Source organism: Balearica regulorum, chromosome 2 (assembly GCF_011004875.1).
Source record: "Balearica regulorum gibbericeps isolate bBalReg1 chromosome 2, bBalReg1.pri, whole genome shotgun sequence".
Taxonomy (NCBI): Eukaryota; Metazoa; Chordata; class Aves; order Gruiformes; family Gruidae; genus Balearica; species Balearica regulorum.
The window spans coordinates 94,857,833-94,882,308 of NC_046185.1; the positions used below are offsets into that span (position 1 = coordinate 94,857,833).

The 24,476-nt window shown below is 37.6% G+C and overlaps 1 protein-coding gene across 6 annotated transcripts in view; it reads left to right on the plus strand.

The window, feature by feature from the left end:
* FARS2 (phenylalanyl-tRNA synthetase 2, mitochondrial) overlaps positions 1 to 24,476 on the plus strand; it is a 250,529-nt gene that overhangs the window by 26,310 nt on the left and 199,743 nt on the right. For 3 of the 6 annotated variants that reach the window (XM_075744971.1, XM_075744972.1, XM_075744974.1), the window contains one exon: positions 2,841 to 2,875. The exons of the other annotated variants lie outside the window; for them this stretch is intronic. In XM_075744971.1, the coding sequence (XP_075601086.1) occupies positions 2,841 to 2,875 (35 nt within the window). The remainder of the gene's footprint in view (positions 1 to 2,840; positions 2,876 to 24,476) is intronic. 6 annotated transcript variants of the gene reach the window in all.

The following is a 24,476-nucleotide window of genomic DNA, read 5'->3' on the forward strand; positions in this document are numbered from 1 at the left end:
AATTTTTTTTCTCTACGCAAATAAATTATTCTGACTTTGCATTTCTGTAATATTGAGCTTTAAACTACAGTAAGCAAACTGAAGCGATGATAGCAGTAGTTTGTCATTTGTAATAGAGAACCATGTCAACATAGTTGAATTTAGTTTGACCTGAATGATTTTTTTTGTTCCCCCCTCCAAATGTCAGTACAGAAAAAAGATCTTGATGCTTTCAGGAGGGACTCTTATACAAAGGAAAGTCAACCTAGGTACCTGATTTTTAACATCGATAATCTGGGCCAGTGATATGTATTCCATCTGTGTCAGTCAGAACTGCTTGAGGGAGAACCTATATATGTTTTCATCACTGGAGTCCAAATTGGTTTTATTTCAGTAGTTTAAGCCCTCCCCCCCGCCATCTCAAGTCCAAGGTAGACTGCTGATATGGAAAGGTTTGGAGTCACTTTCTGTCACTTTCCACTGACCTCTGAAATGAGGCAGCACTTGGGTCACAGAATGGATTGCTAAAGAACATTTAGATTTTAATGCAAAAAATGCTAAATGAGTGTGACAGCTGAGGATCATCATTCATTTTCTATTCCAACTTGAAGCTGTAGAGGAACTTGCCTAGCAGATAGAAAATAGGCTATCTTTTGGAAGAAGATCAAAGGTGTAGAGGCCAAAGCAGTGATCAATAACAGGTGTGATCTTTCCACTTTAAATTGCAGCACAAATGGCATATAAAATGAATTATTTCCTTGAATCAAGGCTGATGTATGTAGCTAATAACACTGAGGCATTCCTACAATCATTTATTTAATAATGTAGAAAAGAGTTTTAAGAGAGGAATAAAACATATGGTCAAACTGTATTTAACAAAATGCTTTGTGAGTGAGCATTTTTAACAGGTTTTGTGGTGAAACTTACCCATTTGCCTCATTTGAGGCAAATGAGCCCTTCAAATTGAGGCAAATTTGAAAGACAGTGTCTCTCAGTTCTAAATTTCCCTTGCTACTGTTGCACATCTTTCTTTATGTTTAAAGTGTTCTCCTTTACTGCTGATCTTCTACTTGGTGTTTTTCTAAGTAACTGGGCTCAATCCTACTGTCAGTTAAACCAGTATGGCTACATGAAGCATCTGACCCGTAGGTCAGTGTTCTGTCTTTTGCTCTCATAAAGGACTGAGATACTGATATTATCATCTACAGAAGAATTGCAGCATGGTGGAGAGGAGATGGCATGCTAGTGTGGGAGATCTTTGGATAAAACTCATGTCTTTTGAAAAGAGAGAGGCATGTAGTGATAGGACAAGGGGTAATGGCCTTAAGCTGAAGGAGGGTCGATTTAGAATAGATGTTAGGAAAAAATTCTTTACTGTGAGGGTGGTGAGGCACTGGAACAGGTTGCCCAGAGAAGGTGTGGATGCCCCATCCCTGGAAGTGTTGAAGGCCAGGTTGAATGGGGCTTTGGGCAACGTGGTCTAGTGGAGGGTGTCCCTGCCCATGGTAAGGGGGTTGGAACTAGATGATCTTTGAGGTCCCTTCCAACCCAAACCATTCTATGAAAATAATAATTAAAAAAACATGAATGACTATGAAATATTTTAGAACTTCACCCTGCTTGGAAAATCAGCTTAAATAAAGTCATCTAGAGAGGAGATAAGTAGAAGGAAATTCACGTGAACCTTCAGTTCTCTAGCTCCTTAAAATATGTGTTTTTCCTCCTTGTTCTTGTTTTTAATACGAAATAGCAAAGTTCAGCTGGTGCTGATGTGAAAGTAGGAAGGAGCATTATATTATCTAGATTGACAGTGGGAGTGGGACGGTCAGAAGGATTTCATCTATTCTTTCCAATAACTTCGGGCAAGGACTATCTTTGAGAGATACTCATTCTCTGTAAATAATTGAGTTAATGGAAATTATATCACATGTTCCCAGGTAATTTCAAAGAGAAAGAGATTGGATAGTAGAGTTCCTCAATCAACTAGAGAAAAGCATAAATGAGCAACAGCTTGTAATCAAATACATATAGATATATATAATTTGTGCATGTCTATGCACACATATGTAAATGGTACTGATATTAATGATTATCCATTGCAGCAAATTTGTTACCAGCTCCTGGATTGGATCTATCCCAAATCAAGGCCTGTTGATAGACTGGGGAACAATTCTATCACAACCCTATTCCCTACCCCAACTTTACCCAAAATAGTGTTTTTCCTTTCTACACGCGTCCTGTTCCACAGTATGTGTGGCTTTTCTCACCTTTTCTTTCCTTGTGGATGTTGAAAGGGATCAGAGTCCTCCTGTATGTTCAAACCAAGATTACAAACCATGCATGCTTCATTTGCAGGAAACATAAACAGAATTTAATTGTGCTTCTTATTGTCAGAGCTTGCTCTTTAATTCGTGTGTGGTAAAGCTAATTAAATTATACACTGATAGTTTCAAACCATGACTTATTTTTCTGTGTATTTGAAACAAAGTCTTTATGTTTGGTGGTTGCAGTTGCCAGCCAGCTTTATTGTTCTGGACTTGGAAAATTACAAATCCACATTTCTAAGCTTCTTCCATAAGGAAAGTATGCTTATAAAATGAAAGCTTGGTTTCTGCTCTCATCTTCCCATTCCAGAAGCTGGAGATGTTAAGTAGAATGCCAAGTGATATGAGATGCTCTATAAAAATGTGATAATGGAAGGAAAGGCAAGGATGGAGACCTCTGCTTTATTTTTTGACTTTGCTTTCTGAATTGGGAGAAGGGCCTTTAGAGCTGAGCAGCTTTTCTATCTTTGCATTGCTAAAATAGTCTCAAACCAGGAAGAGACAAATTTACCTGCTGTCTTCTGTTTGTTTTTTTAGGGGTCACAAGAAAATATACTTCCAACGAAGAAAATGTGAGTTCCCCCCACCCCCAAATATCATAAAGTACTCCTCCATCCAAGCATAAACAAATAAAAAAAATTCAACTAATTTTCTTTTTTTTAAATCTCTACAATTATTCCATTTTATCCCAGTATGTTATCGCTGTTTGTTCCTTCTAAAACTTTACAGACTTCAAAGTAATTAGTACGAGTTTAGGGGAGGAATATGTGTATAGCTACTTAAACCTGTGAATTATGATCGAAGACACTTCTATTAAAGTTTATGGTGTGTAGATAAAGGCTTGTAAGACTTCAATTAACTTGAAGGATTAAAGCATTACAGCTATTGTTCCTGCCTTGAGAGGTGAAGAAATGGTAACTTGCTCATTAGATATGGGTAGTATTAAAGCAGGAAATTAATTCTGTTTTCTTAATACTTTGGAAATGAAGTTACTGGTTATTTGTGGGCTTTTGATAGACTCCTAAATAAAGGGAGGAACAATAACTAACCAGGACCTGCATGAAGGGTACTGCAATAAATAGAGATAAGTATCATGACACTGGGAACTAGATGTACCAAAATAATACTTATTCTGGTTGATCATGCATGCAGTATGCATTACAGGTTAATCTGAGGCCAAAAAACCAAAAGGATTAAATCTTTGGGTATTATGGGATGACTGTGCAAGAATAGTCTTGTGGTATTTAATTTTCTATTTTCTTCCTTAGAGTTAGTTCAATGTACTGTATGTGAGGGAGAAGCTTCTCCAGGGAGTGAGTCAGAGCAGGTACCTGAAGGGAAAAAAATTATGTAGTTGATAGAAGGAAAATTTTGGTTCTTCAGGACGCTGAGCATTCTGCTCTGATCTGCTGAAGCAGTTGGAGGTGTTTAGTTTAAAGCATCACAAAGCCATTGAAAAGTATAAATGCTTTGCTGGGTTGGTGTCAGATCACACAGCAACTTACAGGTGAGGAACTAGAACCTAGAGGAAGATTACAAGTGGGAAAGAACATATATTGTAAATAAATAATGGAAGGCTGTGGCCAGACAAGGTAAGATGTTTACAAATAATAGGAGGTTGTGAAGCAGGAGCGTGTGTGTACATATGCCTATGGCTGTCTATGAGCTTGCTACCTTGAGAGGGAAGAAAATAGAATATGGAGCATACCTCAATCAGATTAAAAGGTTAAGAAGAAATAATGACACAAGAGAAAGGTGTAAAACTCAATACAGGTTTGGTTTGCATTTTTTTTTTAATATTAGCAAAATGCTCTAGGGGAAAAGAATACTAATAAGGAGCTAAACATGGCATTGAAAATGTGTAATCATATATAGGGAAGATGGAGTGGGTTAAAAAGAAGGTAAAACAAAGTGTTTTATATGCTGCAGGAATTCTGACAGGAGTAAGTGATGACTTTTTCTCCATTTTTCAAATGGTGTCTTCATCCTTTCCTATTCGCACCTCACTGCACTGTCTGCTAACACCCTCTAGATGGTGTTGGGGGATACCAGCATGTTGAATTTCTCCTAACTCTGTGTGTTAGGATAGATATGTAGTGGTTGTGGGGTGGGACTTTTATATATATATATATAAGTTATTTTTGACAAAGTGTTGGCATAATTGTAGGTGGTGGTTGAGCCAATGTAGATTTAAACACTTAGATGAGGAAATCAAATACAGTCATGAAGAAAATGGTCTGTTATCCTTTATTTAAATCATTGCATGGATACTGTAGCCTGTTTTTTCATAAAGAGTTATGAGCATAGAGCAGAGTATTTCTAGGGAATCCATCTCTGGTGAGGATTATGTGAGTTTTGAATCGGCTTTTCTTTGAGTTGCATGCCTGCATTTCTCAATGGCAGGACACTTTCAGACCTGTTCAGTTTCCTTTCTTTTCTTAGCATTGCTAAGAGTGACTACATCTCCCCTCTGGTAAAGGGGAATGAACACAATCCTTAAAGAAATTACAACATTCTCTTGTGTAATCTGAAAGTAGTTGCAGCTGCTCTGTTTAGAAAAACTAAACAACCTATCACACCCCACATACCTGCTAGCAGAAATGGAATACCATTGCAAGAGTATTTTTAGCCTGTCATATGTAAGAATGGAAATCAGTGTGATACTGTTTGGGTTTGTTTTTTTCCCTTTTCTCTATTTTCTTTGAAAATAAAAATAATATTTTTAAGTACTGAAAGGACAGAAGTTGAATGATCATCTCTCCTCTTGAAAAATCCCCAAATATTTGAAAACATTCTGCAAGACACAAAACATACGGTTTTATCTCTGTAATCATTTTTGTGTAGTTGTTGCTTTGCTTTCTGTGGAGTACATTAAATATGCTATTGTTACACAGGCTTAATGTTAACCATGCATTAGAGGAAATAGTGGCAACCAAAAGAGATTGAAACTTGATTATTGCATCATTATTCCCGTATTTTCATAGGACAGTGCAGTGATGCTGCAATCCCTTTATCATCTTTGTGGCTGTTCCCTGGCCCTCCCACTGGGAAGCCCAGAGCTGGGCACAGCGCTCCAGGCTTTACCATCACTGAGCAGAGGGGAAGGATCACTTCCCTCGACCTGCTGGCAGTGGTCTTCCTAATGCAGCCTAGGATGCTGTTGACCTTCTTTGTCGCAAGGGCACATGACTGGCTTCATGGTCAACTTGCTATCCATCTGGACCATCAGGTCCTTTTCTGCAGAACTGCTTTCTTGCTGGTCAGGCCCCAGCATATACTGGTGCATTGGAGTTGTTCCTACCCAGTTACAGGATTTTGCTCTTCTCTTTGAACTTGATGAGGTTCCTGTCAGCCCATTTATCCAGTCTGTTGTGGTCCTTAAAATGGAAGCACATTTGGCTGGTATACCAATCACTTGTCCCAGTTTTGTATCATCTGTGAATTTGCTGAGGATACACTCTATCCCATCGTCTAGGCCATGAATGGAGATGTTACACAGCACTGGACCCTGAGGCATGCTGCTGGTGACCAGCCTCTAGCTGGACTTTTTGCGGGTAATAACAATCTTTTGAGCCTGACAGTTTAGCCAGTTTTCAGTCTACCTCACTGTCCAGTTATGTAGTCTGTACTTCATCAGTTTGTTTATGAAGATGTTAAGGGAGACAGTGTCAAAAGCCTTAAGTCAAGGTGAACACATCCACTGCTCTCATCTGCTAAGCCAGTAATCTCTTTGTAGAAGGCTAACAGGTGGATCAAACATGATTTCCCCTTAATTAATCCATACTGATGGCTCCTAATCACCTTCAGATGTTTTGGAAGTTATTTCCAGGATTAATTGCTCCACTGCCTTCCTAGGTATTGAGGTGAGGCTGACTGGCCTGTAGTTCCCCAGATCTTCCTTCTCTACCTTCTTGAAGATAGGACTGACATGCCTTCTCCCATCTCTGTTTTCAGTTAAGCTTATCTAGAGAAGACCTTTAGATTGCAGCTGCCTTTTCTTAACATAAGTTGCTTGTTATTTTTGTAAAGACACTTTCAATTTAGATACTGCAAATAAAATAATTCTGCTCACTGAATTAACTTTACTCTATCTTGATCAATTCTTTGCCTTACAGTTGGAAGCAGGTTAAATTTGTGCCAAATATAAATAAGATTGTGTGCTAAAAGTACTGTAATATATCTTGTTCAGTTTTTTCCTCCCTTCCACTTCATTAGCTGGAACCAGCACAGGTTAATTGAGAGTGGGAACTCTATTCCAGACTACCATCTTTAGAGAATAATCAGTTTTCCTGAGAGCATCACGAGGGAATTGTTAGGGAAGGCACTCATAAAGGCCTGCCTTTGATGCACATGAGAAATCATTTATGTGAGCTAGCAGCTCCCATCAGTGTGAAACTTAGCAACATTCATTTTGGTCATGGAACGGGAAGTTTGCACATCGGTGGGAGCAAACCAGGACATCAGTGAAGCTGAATTGTTTCAAATCGTAATTAAAAATGGAATCTTTAAAGGAGTAGGAAAACTTTTGTGCATTTTATGTTGTTTTCCTTTAAAATGCTTGGTTCTCACCAGCTGGCAAATAGTGAAATCAGTTGTTTGGGAAGTAGTGCTAGTCCTTTATGCTAAAGTAAGTGTTGACTTGTACAACCTAACACAAATATAGTTAGTTTCTTAATATTTATACATTCTTATTTTATAAAATAATGATCGGTACATTTCTTGCTTACCAGCTAATGACTAATTTTGATTTGGGACATGTACAGTTGCATTTGGATGGAAATTTGAATTCTGTTAAAAATACAGAAACCTAACACTATATGCTTACCCCCCCAAAACACATTCCACATTTAAAACTACTTGAGTAGACTAAACAAAGGCAGTATCTTTATTGAATGAAGCAGATTGTTTCTGGGTATCATGGTCTTCTAGTTTTTATAATTAATGGGTATCAACTTGAGAAGGAAAGGAGCAGGTGGTTTTGGTCTGACAAGCCTGTTACGGTTTTCTTCTGGAAAAGTTATGTATGGAATATGGTGACAGAGGATTTTTGAAGAGGCAAAAAGGTGTTAATATTATCTTCCATGACTTTTGAGAGTTATTGTAATAAAACATAGAGGAGAATAACTAAATATTCCCAGATGTTAGCAAGTGCTTGTTTTTACTATGCAGAAAAGAAAGTTAGTGTCCCCCAGCTTTGTTCTTTATACAACTTTGCTTTGTTGATGGATTTAAGAATTCAGTGCATGAAATTTTTTTTTTAGATCTTACTCATTTTGACAGAAAACATATGAAGAAACTTTCCATGAAATATGTGTTTCTTGGTTTTGCTTCTTTCTATTTGGTTGTGGGTTGTATGAGATGAGGACTGTGTATGTACGTACAGAGCTTAGTAGAATAGTTCAAGCTTTGATCCAGGCTTCTTCCATTCAAATAACAATAGTAATAATTTGCTCTAAGCAAAGGAAGGAACATAAATTTCTTAACATGTCTTAGACTACTTATTTAAATTCTGCCTTGTCTGCTGTTCTCAAGTAAGGAAACACTTTTATATTATTTGGATCTCGGTGCCTGGGCCAACAGGCCTCTCCTTTTGGGTCTGAGGGGCTCATCCCCCAGCCTGCCTGGACACATGGCAGAAAAAGGCTGCAGGATCATCTCTTCCCTTTACATCAGGAGAAAAAGCAGGCTGCCTCAGGCTTTGTGCCATCTGAAATTCAGACCAGCGCAGTAGATCCGTTTCCTGGGATTCATTGTGTGCAGTCAAACCCCGAGATGATCCGACTGTCAGGAGGAATCGGTAATGACTGAAGCAAATGGTTGCTGTGACTGTTGCAACATGATCGCCTTCAGTGCTGTCGTACTGCTGTATTCCGGTGATGAATTAGGCTTAGGATGCATAGGGGCAAGTAAAGAGTAATCGAATAAAGTATAAATGGATAACTCTATAAATTTAGCTCAGAATGTACAGTGTCCGAAAGGTTAATATAATATGTAATAGTTAATGTAACTGCTGACAGCTCACATACTAAAGTGGCTTCCAAAGAGATAGCTACAAATTTATTTCTGTTGCTAACAAACCCCCCCCTGATTTCTGTATCTGGGTGAATTTAACAAGCAAGATTAAAGTATTTCAAGAGGCAAAATTGGCAGCATTTGTGTTATGCTGCAGGAGCCCTGTAACCTTTAAATAAGTTTAATAGTAGTATGTGATAGCATTACTAAAACAGCATGTATATTATATCCTTATGTTTAGGCAGTCTGGTTTGTCAACGATAAATTATAGGATTTCTCAGGCTTTTTTTACAATGGTGGTGGCCACAGCATCTCTAGCTTGGAGCAAAGCTGTTACGTATGTGCATGTAGAAGTTTTGTTATCTTGGCAGTGTTTACCTTCTGCTTTGAAGTAGCTTGTGGTGGTTTGAAAATACATTTCTGATTTGTATACTCTGAACATTTCAACTTCAGTGTTAAAAATAAATAAAAATTTGCACCATTGTTACTTAGTGCTTTTACTCAGAATTGAATGAAACAGCCAGAGAGGAGATAGTTGCTAGAAAGGGGCATACAATTCTGCACTTATTAAGCTTTCCACTTCTGTCTGAAGTTACCTCTTTTATTCAAGCTTGTGAATTTTTGAATTGGAGATTTTTGTCAACAGTAGGGTTTTTTGTTGGTAAAAAATAATTTTATTCTCAAAACTGGAAAAATCATTGTCTTTTCAAGATTACTTCTGAACAACTCTGTGTGCGTGTGTGTAGGGACATACCAGTTGACGTTCATGCCTGCATGCGTTTGAATGATGGAGACACTGAGGGGAACAAGGACTTGCTTTAGGAAGTGATTCTTAGAAATTTCTGGACACGTGCCTTACAACATTGACCTGTGTGTGTTCTGCTTCCTCTACAAGCAGAAAGCCTTTGGCTTTGAGTACTTTTAATTAAGCCATTAACAGATATGCTTTAAAACAGGTATGTCTTGTACTGACATGTTCAATACTGTTGATACTGGTATGGCCAAATCTGACATGCAGGAAGAACTGAGCTGATCAAATGAACAGATGTCGTTCAGATGGTAAGACTGTTTTAAACTGTGCTCTGGCAGTTTTCAATAAGTGCTTGAAAAAGGAAATGAACATTTTTATTGAACAAGTAGTTATTCAGCTTTTAATGTAAATTGTTGTTATTCTGCAATACTACTGCTGCTTCATCATCTGTCAGTAGATCTTTGGGGGCCAGATCTTTCAGTCTCAGTAGTGCTGCTCAAGTCAGTGTGGCTGCTCTATGCAGTTCTTTCACACAAATAAAGGAGGAGATGTAAGAGAAGGTAGTTCGTGTGACTGTTTTGTCAAATGAAGTCTGATCACTTTCCCTTCTTTCCTTCCAAATTCTTGTCCTTATTGTACTGAAGTTTACTTTAAGAATTGGCAAAAGAAGGATTTTGTCAAACTTTGAACTATTGAATGGGTAAGCAAATTTTACAGGAATTCACCAGGTAGAGGTAAAAAAATTAAAATAAATCTGTACATCACTTAAGGCAAAAAAAGATTGTAGCAAGATGGCTGCTTCTTTCAAAAGTGAAAACTCCTGTGCATCATTAGATTCATTCCATAAAGTGGCAAGCTTCATCTGGGAGTATCCATTGGTCCATAGAGTCCACCTTTAAAACGGGATTCTTTAGGAGAGCTGCTAAAAGTCATTTTTCACTTTAGATTGCTGTAGTCATGGATTGGTATTTGCAGATTAAAAGCTTTTCCTGTTTTCTGCAAACTTTAACTCAAGCATGGACAATTATTTTGCAAGTTGGTATCATCCTAATGTGCAGAGTAAATTAAGGGTTTCAGATATACTTAAAATTGTGAGAATCTATTGTAAGTTAAAATTAGTGGATTATTCTCCCCTCACCCTTTGCTATTGACATGAAACTCTTGCTTTGCAATCAAATTTAGTTTGTTGTGCAACATGCCATTTGAGCATGAATGACTTTTAATGTCCACGGGGTTGTGCACATGCTTACAGCTCCAGAAAAAGATTCAGTGAAGTGCAGTGGTTCAGGTAGCACTTGGCTAGCTTCAAGTTTGTGCTTGTGCTCGAATTCCAGTAGAATCAAGCATGAATCTAATCCAAAGTCCAGTAATTAAAATACAGTTGAAAGACTGAGATGACAAGACTTTGGAGCAAGTCTTAAGTTCTTCGGGGTTTCAGTAAGTTTGTAAATTGTACTGCTAAAGCCTCATTTTTCTCAAGTACATAATTAGCTTCATTTTTACCCTGTGTTGGTACCCTCTGCAAGCCCAGGTAAGGGCCTTGTGCATTGAGAGCTGAGCAGAGCTGAGTAAGTTTATGGTTTTAATAGGAACAGTGAAAAATCAAGCAGAGTCTAAGCTGATGCCAAGACAGTCTTGGCAAGTGAGGAAGGAAATGGTTGATTATCAAATGGAAATTCAGGGAGATTTGAGAACCCATATGATCTGTGAACAAATGTCCCAGCATTATGTATATGGGGCAGTGCAGTGTTAAAATTTTAATGCAAATATCCCCAAGTGTCTGTGTGCTTTTATTAATTGTATAATCAATGGAAATAAGACATTTAAGACTTTAGGCAGCGGAATAGTGATAGCTTATGTTGTAAGGTATAAAAGTTTTACCATCACTTCTGTATGGTAGTTTGTATTAGTATGACAACTGTTGTTGCTTGCAAGTCACAAGTGGTAATCTTAGGATCATGTCAGTAAAATTTTTCTGCTATATACTTACGATTGTGTTTGATATACAGTACACCCAAAATAGTTTACAGAAAAGAAGTTTATTTACTAACAGTTTAGAGACTTACATTTTTATTGTAGGTAGTTTTCATTTCCCTCATCTGTAAATCTACTCTTTAGTTATTTCATTGCTGTATATAGTCAAGAAAGGAAGATATTTTAAGACACATTTAAGCAGCCTGTAAGAATTACTTGCAGTAAAATTCAGTATCTAAACAAAGTGCTCCTAAGATTTAGTACCTTGAAACTTTATAGAAAATAAAAACATGTGCTCTGTAGCAGATGAAAGGTTATAATCCACCTTCTCACATATGAAAAATGTGAGATTTTTAAAACAAGTTCATAATTTACAATGTAATGTTGCCTGTCCTGCTCTAAAAGTCAGAATAATTCTGGAAGAGGAAAGCCTTAATTTTTGTGTTTAAAAAAAAACCTAAGGAGTGGCTGTCTGGTCAGGATAAACACATAATATGATTAATTTATTTATACCTGTGTGGGATCAACTTTATTTGAAGTAGTTTGAGCATCTAAGAGGATTTGGAAATATGATAGATTTAATTGATTTCCAAGAGTCATAGCCTACATACTCTGTAAAATAACGGTGTTCCAGAAAGGTGGATCAATAGAACTTTCAGGAACTCATGTTACACAAAGCATGTAGGAGGTCTCACCTGAAATTACCTAGTGGAGAAGTCACACATTCAATTCAGATCTGTATTTGGGTGGGAAATTAGTTTAAAAATATCAAGAGCATTATCAGTTCTTGTAATTTTTTTCTGCCTCTCAGTTTTAAAATAGGTTTCTTGCATTACTTATTTGGTGTAATTTAAGGTGGGTGAGCATTAGTAAAGCTGAAAAATTAAACTAATATAGGGGTTACTCAGAGCAGGGTTAAACATGGTCTGGAACATATTCCTCCAATATAAATACCCCCTAATTCCTGTTGAGTGTTTCCTTTTGGCTGACTAGACATTGCCTACCAGCAAGTAACCACTTTGCTCAGGGGCAGAAGTAGAAGCGGGGCCTGATGAGGCTGCACCTCAGGACTACAAAGCTGCCATTAGATCTGCAAGGGCAGGGAAAAACAGAAGTGAAGAAGAAAAGAAAATTGTATCCAGTTTTTCTGCACAGGGTATCCACAGTCTTTTCTGGTGTGCTATCTTGTTGGACTAGGTTACACTTTGCTGATAATGTTTGAATTGACTATCAGTGATTTCTATATTCCATGTTGATGGTGGTTGTGTGTGGATTTTGTTTTGTTTGTGGGTTATTTTTTTAATTGTTGTGGGGGTTTTTTGCATGTGGTTTTGTTTGGGGATTTTTTTTTGTCCCACGTGAAGGCTCTGGCCTGAAAAAGCATTAAATCCACAATTTGTGTTCAGGGCCACTCAAAAAACATCTTCCTAGGAGACTTGTGCTTGAGTCTTACTTACTGGAAGTAGAGCAACACAGGATGCATTTATTCTGGCCAGAGTAGACTTGCCGCTGAGAACAATGACTTCAAATGAAAGCTTTTTTGGAGAGGGAGGAGATTTCTTGTTTGTGTGTTTGTTTTATTGCACTTCTCGCCTGATCATATTGGAAACCTGCCTGTCAAAGATGGGTGTGTTGGAACCTCAGAATGAAGGGATGTTATAAGAAACAAGAGAATGACCTGAGGAACTTGCTTTAGCAGTCAAGAAGCAATTTGCTTGCCAAGTGACTGCTTTTCTATTATTCGTATATGCAATTTCAAAAAGACTATTCTACTTAATAGAATTGATAGAGGGGAGAAGAGAATGGGATTGTATTTTATTCTGAAAGTGTTTGCAATGGATACCCTTTGTCTTATGTTTGTGTTTCTGATGGAAAGATCAATGGGAGGCATACCAGGAGAGGGGAGAAAAACATGTTGGAAGACATTTTGGAAATGCTTTTGATGGAGTGTTGATTGCATTTTTTTTCACTTACCTGGCTTCATTCAAAGAAGGGTTATGTGTGCTAATATCTATGCATTTCATCATGACGTCACTTTTTGAGCTCTCTGCCCTGCTAAATGCATTAAATAACCATGTGGGACTTTGCATGATGGGCAGTTTAAAATTTCTTCTGCATATGGTTTGTTTATTTGAAAAATAAAAAATAAAAAACATGATTTCAAGCTGCTTTGTAAGAGGTCCAGGCTGTTTCTATTCACAATTAAGCTTAATTTTCCTACTGTCATATTCTTTCTGTAATTACTGAGTCGTGCAGTGCTAGTGCACTACTATCAACTGCAGTTGATAGGTATGTCAGACTAAAACAACCTCTAAATGCTACTGCTTGTCAACTTTTTCTGTGACAGCATGGGTCTACTTGAAACAGCCTTTTCCAGGGAAACAAATATGATATCCTATTCTTTATCTCGCCTTGGCCCTCTCAACCCTTAATGCTGAGATGCTAAATTAGTGTTTTTACTCCTGATGTAGTAGATTCTGTGATTATATAGAAGTGCACCCTGAAATGTCCTCTTTACTGGGAGGAGCACTCTACGGTGTGCAACGCAGTGAGAACAATTCCACTTTCAGAATTGCATTTTTAGGTTTTTTCAGTTGTCCTGCTGTTGTGGCTTAATCCCAGCCGGCAACTAAGCACCACTTAGCCACTTGCTTGGTTGGGTGGGGGGAGAATCAGAAGAGTGAAAGTAAAAAAACCTAAAGGGTTGAATTAAAGACAGTTTAATAGGTAAAGCAAAAGCTGTGCCTGCAGGCATAGCAAAAAAGGAATTCATTCATCACTTCCCATGGGCAGGCAGGTGTTCAGCCATCCCCAGGAGAGCAGGGCTCCGTCACATGTAATGGTGACTTGGGGAAGACAAACGCCATTGCTCTGAATGTCCCCCCTCTTCCTCCTTCCCCCAGCTTCATATGCTGAGCATGATGTCACATGGTATGCAATATCCCTTTTGTCAGTTTGGGTCAGCTGTCCCAGCTGTGTCCCCTCCAAACTCCTTGACTCCTTGTGGCCCCCCCCAGCCATCCTGCTGGTGGGGTGGTGTGAGAAAAGCAAAAAGCCTTGGCTCTGTGTAAGCACTGCTTACAAAAACATCCCTGTGTTATCAACACTGTTTTCAGCACAAGTCCAAAATACAACCATGTGCTAGCTACTATGAAGAAAATTAACTCTATTCAAGCCAAAACCAGCATACCTGCTTAAAATTTCTTCAGATGACTTTATTTGTATGTCTTTGAAACACATAAAACTATTAAATGCATTGGCACTTATTATATATCTGACATTGTGCATGAATTTTCCATGGTTATGAGCATTTTTCAGTGGAGGCAGCTGTTACTCAAGTGACATATCATTAAAAATTTTTTTTGCTAGATACTGCAGGATAGAGAGGAAAAACTACATTTTTTTTCTCTACTTTTGCCAGTGTTGACCTGTATTACTTTATTCTTTTGCCATGAAATAAAACAGTATTGATAGTGAAGCATCACTTCTGAATCACTGGGGTGTGCACATCAGCTGTAGCTAGTTAGGAGCCACTGTTGTTTATATTTTGTAGTGATGGACAAAAGTGAAAGCTTTGTGAATAAAGTTCAAATACGTTCCTTGCACTTCTGTTTGAATCTGCTTAGGGGTGTTGGAATAACAAACTGCAGATTAAAAAACTCATTGCTTTAAGAAAGGAGAAATATTTTATTTTCAAGTCCTTCAAGCAGTAAAGTCACAGGAATCATACAGGTTCATATTATGCTTAATGCTCTATCTCACTGTAGTCAAGAGTGGAGCCAAGAGGAAATGTAAGCAAAGAAATTAAAAATGTTGGGATGCGAGTAGGAGGTAACTTTGGGAAGGTCATTGTATGTTTCAGTGATATCAGCTGAAATACTGAATCTTGAATATTGTATTAAATTTCAGCCCCCTTATTCTCTAAAGAGAGTGATCAAAGAGAAGGCAGTAGAAGTTACTCAAGAGTGGAAGTACTCAATAATGATGACTTCTGTATGAAGGAATACTAAAAAAAAAATATTAAATTGCAGTATGTATTACTGCAGTTGGAAGAGTGGAGTAAAAATAGTATTGTCAGCTCAATATGATTTCCACAGATGTTTCTGGTGTCTTTCCATTAATTTCAGTGGGACTTTCTATCTAGACCACCTAGAAATCTTAAACATGAGTAGAATGAAATTATGAATGGAAAAGCCTAATCCAAATGGATTTTTCTGCCTATCCTATGCCACAGAACAGGATGAAGGGACTGCTTGAAATGCAACTATAATACATTTTAAATAAATCAGGTACCATAGTTGTAGCACACAATTAGCAGGAGGTGTCTGTTTGAAAGACAAACTGCAGTTTGTCTAGCGTTGTATTGCCTTCTATACAAAAAATTGCTGAGAAATTTTGTTGTAATAAGAAAGGAATGTTGGGTTGTTTTGTTTACTGGTAGTACACAGCTAGCTGTGGCTGTCAGTGAGCACTCAAACTTTTTTAAAATTGCTGTGAATATTTGTACTCTTGCCAGTTAATCTCAGAGTAGGAATGCCAATGAGGGGAATAAAATATGGAAAAATAATGCTGTGTTTTATATAGCACCTGCCATAGTCAGGAGTGTTAAAGCACTTACTAAATAGATGCTGAGATGGATAAAATATGACACTGCCTATAAGCAAATACATCACCTGCTAAGCTTTCAGCAATATAACTGGCATACAGCCATAAGCACCATTAAAACTGCTACTGAAAGAAAGACTTGGATAGACCTCTAAGGGGTAACTCCCTATAACGTGTTTCATTAAAAAAAATTGTAATAATGATGATAGAAATCATAACATAAACCAAAACAAAACTGGAAAGACCTTGAGATAATGACTAGTCTGTTCTTTGGCCCCCGAAGCAGGCTGAATTTTATACCTGTTTTTTAGCACAACTGTTTAGAAATCTGCATGAAATAATAGAACTGCACAAGCCCTCTCTTACAATATGTCATTCTATTTGTAGAAAGACTTCTCCTAATAACAGATACAAATTTTTCTAACTCTGGTTTCAGTAGGTACATTGCTGCTTGTCCTAGCCAGGGTACAGGGGAGACAAGGCTTATTCCATAGGGTGTGCAACTTTCTTTCAGATCTGATGACAAAAATGCCTTTAAATTTTGTCCTCTCTAGTCTAAATAGTATATTCAGTCTTTCTACAAGGTTCCTCCTCTGAGACTTGCTGTTACTATCTTTGGACTCTTTCCAATTGCTTCACATTTTTTATAAATGTTATGCCAAAATGTTGACACTTGTATTCTTTCTTGCTAAACAGGACAGCACTGCTTCCTACTTTATGGAGTACATACTCCCGTTTATATTCCTGTATGATCGTTTTCTTTTTTTAAATCACATTTTGAACTTATATTGAGCTTGTGGTGTATTAGAAGCCCTGATCCTCTTGTGAAGAAGCTGCTGTCTAGCCACTTACTTGCTGTGCTGTAGATGTGCAGCTATCTGCCAAAGTACAGGAACTTTTACTTGCCCTTCCTGAATCATTCTGTTATTTTTCTGACCACTTCTCTAGTTTGACAGAATAATTTTGAGTTCCAGCCCTGTTTTGCAGCATACCTGCAGTGTCGGCTCTTGAAGGTCGCCAGATTTAAGCATGTCCTCTGTTCAGTTATGTGGGTTGCTAATGAAAACACTCCCTGAAACAAGACCAAGTTCAGATCCTTGCAAAAACCCACTCAGTACATCTTTTTGGTTTTGATAGCAAGCTATTAAGAATTTTTGTGGGATCATGTAATCAACAAATTTTGCCTTCATTCACTAGTAATCTCCTGTAGAAAATATCTGCTTGTACAAAAGGATCTGGTAGGGAGTCATCTGCCTTTTCTTTGGTAATACAAGCTGGAAAGCATAAAAAGGGAATGAAAAATCTCCTGTTTTCTGGCTTGTGCTATCTTTTCCCCACTGTTTCTTGGTGGGATAGAATAAAAGTTGAAATTTTTAATGGTGATGAAGCATAAGAAATAGGACTAGTTATTCCTATGTGCAAAGTAGAACTTCATTGTGAGAAATAATCTCATAGCACAAAATGAAAAAAAAAAAAGGTGGAGATGCTTGTTTGCACATTAGTAACTGTGTGTGATAGTTGGATGGTCAAATCAGGGTATTCTGTGGCTGCTTTAGTAGCTTTGATAGTCAGGTCTATGTTTTCTCAGGTTAGACTCCTGTAACTACTGGATGCTTGTAACAATGCAGATCACAACTGCTAGAGAATAGACAAATATTAAAGTATCCTTATCAATGTCAAAGGGTAGTGTTCAGAACTCACATTTCACCTTCTTTACTGCTGTATACCTTGTGTTATTATGGAATACAGTTTTATAATTTATTTGATAATTGTATCTAATGAAGGAAATACATCATGAGCTAAATTGCATGTCATGAAGGCATTATGTAACATACTGAAAAATATATAGAATTCAATGTAATTTTTTTCTTTTGTGGCAAGAGAGGGCCAAATGCAGTAGTGTGACTGTAGCTAGATGTAGTCATTGATATTCTTACTGTAGTGTTTTAGTGGTGATCTCTTATTTGCCTGTGGAATCGAAACAGACACTGATTAAGACGAATTATCTGCTGATAATTACGCTAATTGCCCACAGGTTGCTAATAATAAACTTGTGATTTTTTGAGAGAGACAGTAGAAGTTAGCATGACAGATGTACTGACTGCACTAAATTTGATGCTCGTGGAACTTAAACTGAAGAAAGTGTGGATACCATTAGGATGGAGATTAACATGGTAATTACTTGAACAGTTGAATACAGGATATTCATACAGAGATGTAGTGTTACACAAAATATTGTTGAGTGTACCTGGTATGTCAGAAGGCCATGTTCTAAGGTGCTCAAACGGATTTGAGTTCAGGCCTTAAACTGCAAATTCCTGCCATGTGAGACATATCTAGTGCAGAATTCGAGCATTGGAACAGTACATGACTTTATAGTTATCTTTATAAGTCTTACCTGGCAATAAGTCAGGCGCTACCCCTCTGCGAAGTGGTGAATTTCAGTCTTAAGTTTGAGTATGTGTCATCTTCAAGTACACCAGGAGACATCTTTCCATTGTTTATTTCTCAATTTACAGCAAACTTAGCAAAAACGCAACAAAAAAGTACAGCAGGTTAAAAGACCACTGAAACGTAGTGCTTTTTTCTGATGGAATATTTTGCTTTACACACTCTACATGGTATCAAAATAAATGTTAGAGCAGAGAAGTAAGAAGAGACAAGAGAGTAAAAGAACTTTCCCTACTTTGATACTTTGTTGTGAGAAGCTGGCTTTAAGACTTCAAGGGGAAAAAGTCTTAAGAGAGTGCTTTATAGTTATTTTATTTTAAATTAATGTAGTGCTAAAGATGACTGAATGCCCACGACAGGTCTATGCTAGCAGTGATAATGCGGGAAGCTACCTTTCCCCTGCTTCTGCCTTAATTAAATAGCATCAACCTGGAAGCAATAGGTTGTCACGTTTTACTTTTTTTATTCTTTCTGTCTGCCTGTGTACAGTATTTGATCTTTTCCTGTAATTATGAACAGAGGTGTTGATTGTAATTGTGTGTTTTATATGTGGTTTTGCAATACTATGTGATTGAAGACCCCTTCACTGGATGTAATTCTTCTTTAACTGATGTTGAAATGTTAACATCATGCCTTGATTGCTTTCTTTACCTTTGAGCTGTTTTTCTTGGTAGCTCTGTAGTAAGAAGTAAATGAGAATTGAAAAGGCGGACTTCAGTTTCATTCTGCTTAAATTCTGCTCTTCACATCTCTTATGTAAACTTTGCTATGCAGTAATCTCACTTAACCTTTTTTTTTTTTGTTTTCAAATAGCTTGCCTTAAAAAAACCTTCATTTTTTTGGTGGCATTGCTCTTCAGCTTTGAAGAAAGTTTAAATATTTAAAATTTAAATATTCCTATCCGTTGATCCTTATTTAGCAAGGCTCCTCTCTGGTTTCAAGGATTGAACTACCCACTGAAAGCAGTTGACGCCTGCTTGAGTCAATCTAGTCAGTCTACTCTGCCTCCCAGCAGAAAGAAGAATTGGAAAAGTAGTTTTCAGCCCAGATGCCAATGCATGTATTGGAATGGCAGAAAATTAAATGCTGTAAAAGTCCAGGATAGCGGCTTTAACTTAGAGTTCAAAAAATTTCATCCTTGACTTAATTATCTGATGGAATTTATGGAAGTATTTCCCCGAAAGTTCAATTGTTTTACCATGTCTAAATAAATGTCAAAGGCAGCAATTGAGCATGCAGCTTTTTATGGTGGGGTGACAGAAAATAATTGTTATTAAAATAACCTCCCAAACAACAAACACCCCCTTCCACTGCCCCAAAACAATAACTAAACAACAACAAATGCCAAATAGTTTAGGCAGAATGATAAAGAATCTGGTAATTTAGGGAAAGCTTTTTAGCTCTTATGTTGTTCACTGAAAAAACATTTTTATCTTCATGTTAGTAGTTTATTTTTTTAAGCAATGTATGGTGTTCAGTCTGGCTTAGCTGAGAACGGACCCCGAAACAGTTTTAAAATTTGGGTTCTCATGTGATATGAGGTAAGAAGAGAGCAGAATCCTGCAAACGCACATCATCCAGCTAGGCACACATCTTGGTGTGGCTGGAGGGGGGTGGGGGTAGGAACATGTAAACAACTGATAATGTTTAATTCTAATTTACAAATATGAACTTACCATGTGCAGGTTTATTTTATACCTACAGAAGTTGGATGTTTACAATTACGCATATAAATCTTTGCAGGTTTGGTTACATGTTTTTGAATAATTGCCAGTTCACATTTGGGCATTCAGTAGATTTGTAGATAAATCATGTTCATCAGGCATGATGAATATGATTGTGTCTACTCAGCCTCAAATGTAAAGTCCAATATTCATATTTTAATGTTGTCTAGGAAATGAGGTTATGTGCCCTGTTAGGCCAGATTTTGTTATATCAAATAGTAAGCTGGACAAATTTCCTGTAATTCTTTTGGTTCTTTGAGTGTACATAGAGTAGCAGCATGAAAGTGATATTAATTTTTTTTTTTGAAAGACCAAATAAAGTAATAACAACTACGGGGCGGGGGGGGAGGTAAAAATTAATCACTATATTGGTGACGTGATGGCCTATACTTTGGAAATCATAACTTGGAAATTACCTAGCAGGTCTAGAGAATAAAACAAGTCTAAACCATCATTTTTGTTTAATAGCTCTGGGCAGTGGTCCCTGGAACTCCAGGAATTTAATATGAAAGGTTCATACTGAAAAAAATGTTAGTACACATTATAAATCTGTGGCTGTCCCAGTTTGATGTTGTGTAGATGCTGGTTATGTTTTCCTTTGAGTGAGACCTGATTGCCCTCACCTTTTGTAGCAGTTTGCTATATTAATAGTCCATTGGTTTTACATATTTAAGGGAGAGGGATTGTGGCCGTGCCTTTTACCTTAAAGTTAACTCGTTCTGACCTTCTCAGGTCCTACATAGTTGATTCCTACCTTCTCGCACACTGAGACCCCTGCATCTCCCGCCCCTCCATTCAGTTCGGCTTCGGTTTCAAGTCATCCTATAATGCTTTTAAATACCACCGTGGATTCACTTCTACTCTGCCCTCTGGTCATGGTAAATATTATAATTTAAAATTATCTAGCACTAATATGCAGTGTCTGGCCCTACTGACCTCACGCTTCTTTTTGATTGCCTACACTGGCAGCACCAGGCATGACAACACCTAGAAAGGAAAGTTGTATCTTCATGTTGTGCGTGTAGTCTGCCTGGCTTCAGGGGCTACTACTATGATCGTAACACATGGTGTAGGAGGCACCCTCTTTGCTGTTTTGTGGCACTGGTTAGATTTGCTTTCTCTTTCCTTTACTCTGAAGTTGTCGTGGGCTTTGTGTGAGCTCTGCTGAGCTCTTAGGCCTCGGTTCTGCAAAACACTGAGTGCTGTGCCAGACCAGCACCCAGGAGCTTTGGCCCCAGCAGAACCAAGTCTGAAGGCTGATGGTGGGCTATTGCTTTTGGCTAGGTTTTCACTGGTAAATATAATTATAAGATTCTTATCTTTATTGCCTGCCTTGGCTCTCAGTATGCATTGCATCTAGTTGAATCTCAGATGACTCTGTCAGTTCTCACAGCTGGAACGGGAAAGAGAACCCCCCATGTAACACTCTCTTTCTTGGTTGGACTGGCAGGCTGACATGATTCACTCTGCGTCATCTGAGGCAAGAGCAGTGGTGAGGATAGGTCTAACCTGAAACTTCCCCAAAAGAGGCCCCTAACAAACATATAATTTCCTCATCAAAGTAACCGCTGTCTTTGGTTCTGGTAAATGTGATGATCAGAGGTGAAATCCTAGTTAAAAGATGATGACTTGTGAATGCTGTACTGGTTTGCAGGCCAGCCCTGCCCTGGAGCAGATAGAGCAGCAATGGTCTGTCCCACACCACTTCACCCAGTTTGCTACTTTCTTCTTTCATATCCCTGTTTGCCTCAGCAATGCTTCATTTGTTTTTACCTTCCCATCTGCCCTAAATGTCTTCTGCCTCCTCCAGCTGCTCACTCCTGATCATACTGTGTACGTAATTATAGTTACAATAACGTTAAGACCTATGAAGTTTGAGACACAATACAGAGCAATGAGTCTGTACTTCTAGCTCAAGGATTACAGGTCTGAGCCTTAAAAATCTGCACGTTCAGGGAGAAGGTTGTTTCAATGGTAATAGCTCAGTATTTCTGAACTGTCCAGCATGATTCCTAATAGGCGATTTTTGGCAAGCTGCTTTCAAAATGCTTTGATTCTATTCACATTAGCCCTTATACTTGTTAAGTTGTTGATAAAATGATATTGCAAACAACAAAAAAATTCTGATCATGGAGGAAAAAAATGGCAATATAATCAAAACAACTTGGAAAGACAAAAAAATAAGCAAAAGCCAAGATGTTGGAGTACAGCATTTTTGAATTGGGAGCTGCTGCACTAATGACTATAAATAATGCAATATTTTTCCCATGGGGGTATTGTAGAGCTTAATTGGTTAATGGCTGTAAGGCACTTTGAGATCCTATATAGAGATATGCTGGGTAAGAGCAGAGCGCTGCTTAATGAAAGTCTAAATGCTGCTGTATAACACTGTTTTGTGTATGTGTCAGCTGGTATCAATAGCGAATCAAACCCATGGATCACATTGTTGGACATGTTTAACATTTAGCAAGGTGACTATGGCTATGTTTTGGTAAATTGGCATGCGTTAATAATTAGCTTTATTTGCCAATAGGACCACTTTCTTTTTTAATAAAAATTTTATATTACTTTTTAATATATGATGATGCCTTGCATGCTTTTCAAATTTGCTTACACTAAAAATTAGCAATGTCCCTTTAAAAACTAAGCCTTCAAATTTATTCTATGAAAAGTACTATATAAAATTATAGTATACCTGCCCCTAAAAGCATGCTTATATTAAAATTATATCAAAATTTGTGAATAAATGTAAAATGTGGGGAAAAAAGGTTGGGAACATGGAGTCTGACTGCACCTTTTCTTATTTTTTTTTTTTTTTAACAAGTACCACTTATGGAGAAATAATAGTTGGAAACTCCAGGAGCTGATTTAGTTTTTAGGTCATCACAGGGAGTTTAAATTTTAACATCTGATTTGACACAACAGTTATAATTTTGCCTTTGTCTTTCTTCATTATGATTTGTGAGGAAAGCTCAAGAAGAGTTTATTTTTTAATTTTTGTGTATCTGTCCATCGTGAAAATAATTTTTTTGCATTTGTTTATGTGAGTTTTCAATAATTAAGCGACTTCTGTCATGATGGCACCTTTTAGCTCACATACTACATGGTAAGCTAATTGATTTGCAAAGAACGTCACTAGAACTAATTTCTTGGAGGAATCAAGACTCAAAAACTTGAATTCTAGATCTTGGAGCAGCTCATAGTCCCTTTTAGAAGTTAGTTATTACTAATTCAGAGTTTAATGAATTTTTATCTTGAAATACTCCCATTCATTCATTTTATTGTTTTCTTCCAAAGCTTATAAGCTTTGGACAAGCACATTACAGTGATTTTTTTTCTTCCCCCCCCCTTTCCCTTTTCTCTTTTAACCATTTAATTTGTACTACCCTAGCTCGGTATCTCATTGCTTGCCTCTTTGTGTGGCTGCCAAGGTTGCTTGCATAATTTTCTTGACAAATGGCTTACTCATTAATATTTCAGCGCTGTTCCTACCAACCTCAGAGAAGTGGTATGCCCCAGGCAGGGAAATGCAGTTCCTTCCATAGGAGCCTTCTAATCTTTTCCTTAAACGCTTTGTCAGAGCCTGTGACAGATAAATGAAGATGGTGCAGCTCAAACTAGAGATGACTTCATACGTGTATGATCACACATTTTCTAACTGGGACCTGTTGGATTGCAGTGGAGTCTCCGCTGCAAACATCTACATTTTCTCGTCTTCATCTGTACTGAAGTCTGTGAGACTTATTGATTCTGAAGTAAAATCCGTTGAGAAATTTGTCTTTTTTTGATTGGCTGTTGAAATATGCATAGTTCTGGTAAAGGCTCTGTCTGTTCACAGACTTTCATTATTTCTATAATAGAGACAGACCAAGGCATGATACTGCACCTGAGTTAGAGTTTGAGCTGAGATCAAGTTCACCTCCCAGCTAGGTCTGAGACATGAATCTCTGATATTTTGGCTCAGGATAATAGCATATATATGAAACTGATCTCTTTAGAGCTTGGCGTGACAGAAAATTGCTATGACACAAAACTTGTAATACCCACACCACCACTAAGGATTGAAACATGATAAGAAAGGCTAGTTTGATTTAAAAGTTGATTACATACATATTAAAACCATGAAATAACGCCTTGTTTTAAAATATTAATTATATTTATCATTTCATATTAATATTTAGATGATTATTTTAAACTACAGCATAATGTCTGGAGTATTACTGAGAGCATCTGGAGATCTGTGGTGAGTTATGGATTTCCCTGGTTCTCCTCAAGAATGGAAGGAGATGGTGGGAATCAGAGTACTACCAGGAGATAGTAGGTAAAGCTGAAGACTTCTAGTTTGTGGATGAACTGATTGATTCATGTTAGCCGCCTCCTCTGGCATGACCCATCTAAATCATTTGGGTTTTTTAGTATTGGGTGGGCTGGGTTTCTCAAGTTTAATTTTTCACTGTGACGTATGAAGTGTTTGAAACTTGGGTATTTGGGCATGTTGAATATTTTGCAGGTGAAGGTTAAGTGTAGCCTGTTAGGTAGCATGTGTGTGTTGGATCCGGTATATAAGATGTTCCTGGGGTTTTTTCTGCCTTGTCCCTGGAGGAGGTAGGCAGTCATAATTTGATCAGTGACTGATAACCTTCGACTTGGAAGGCA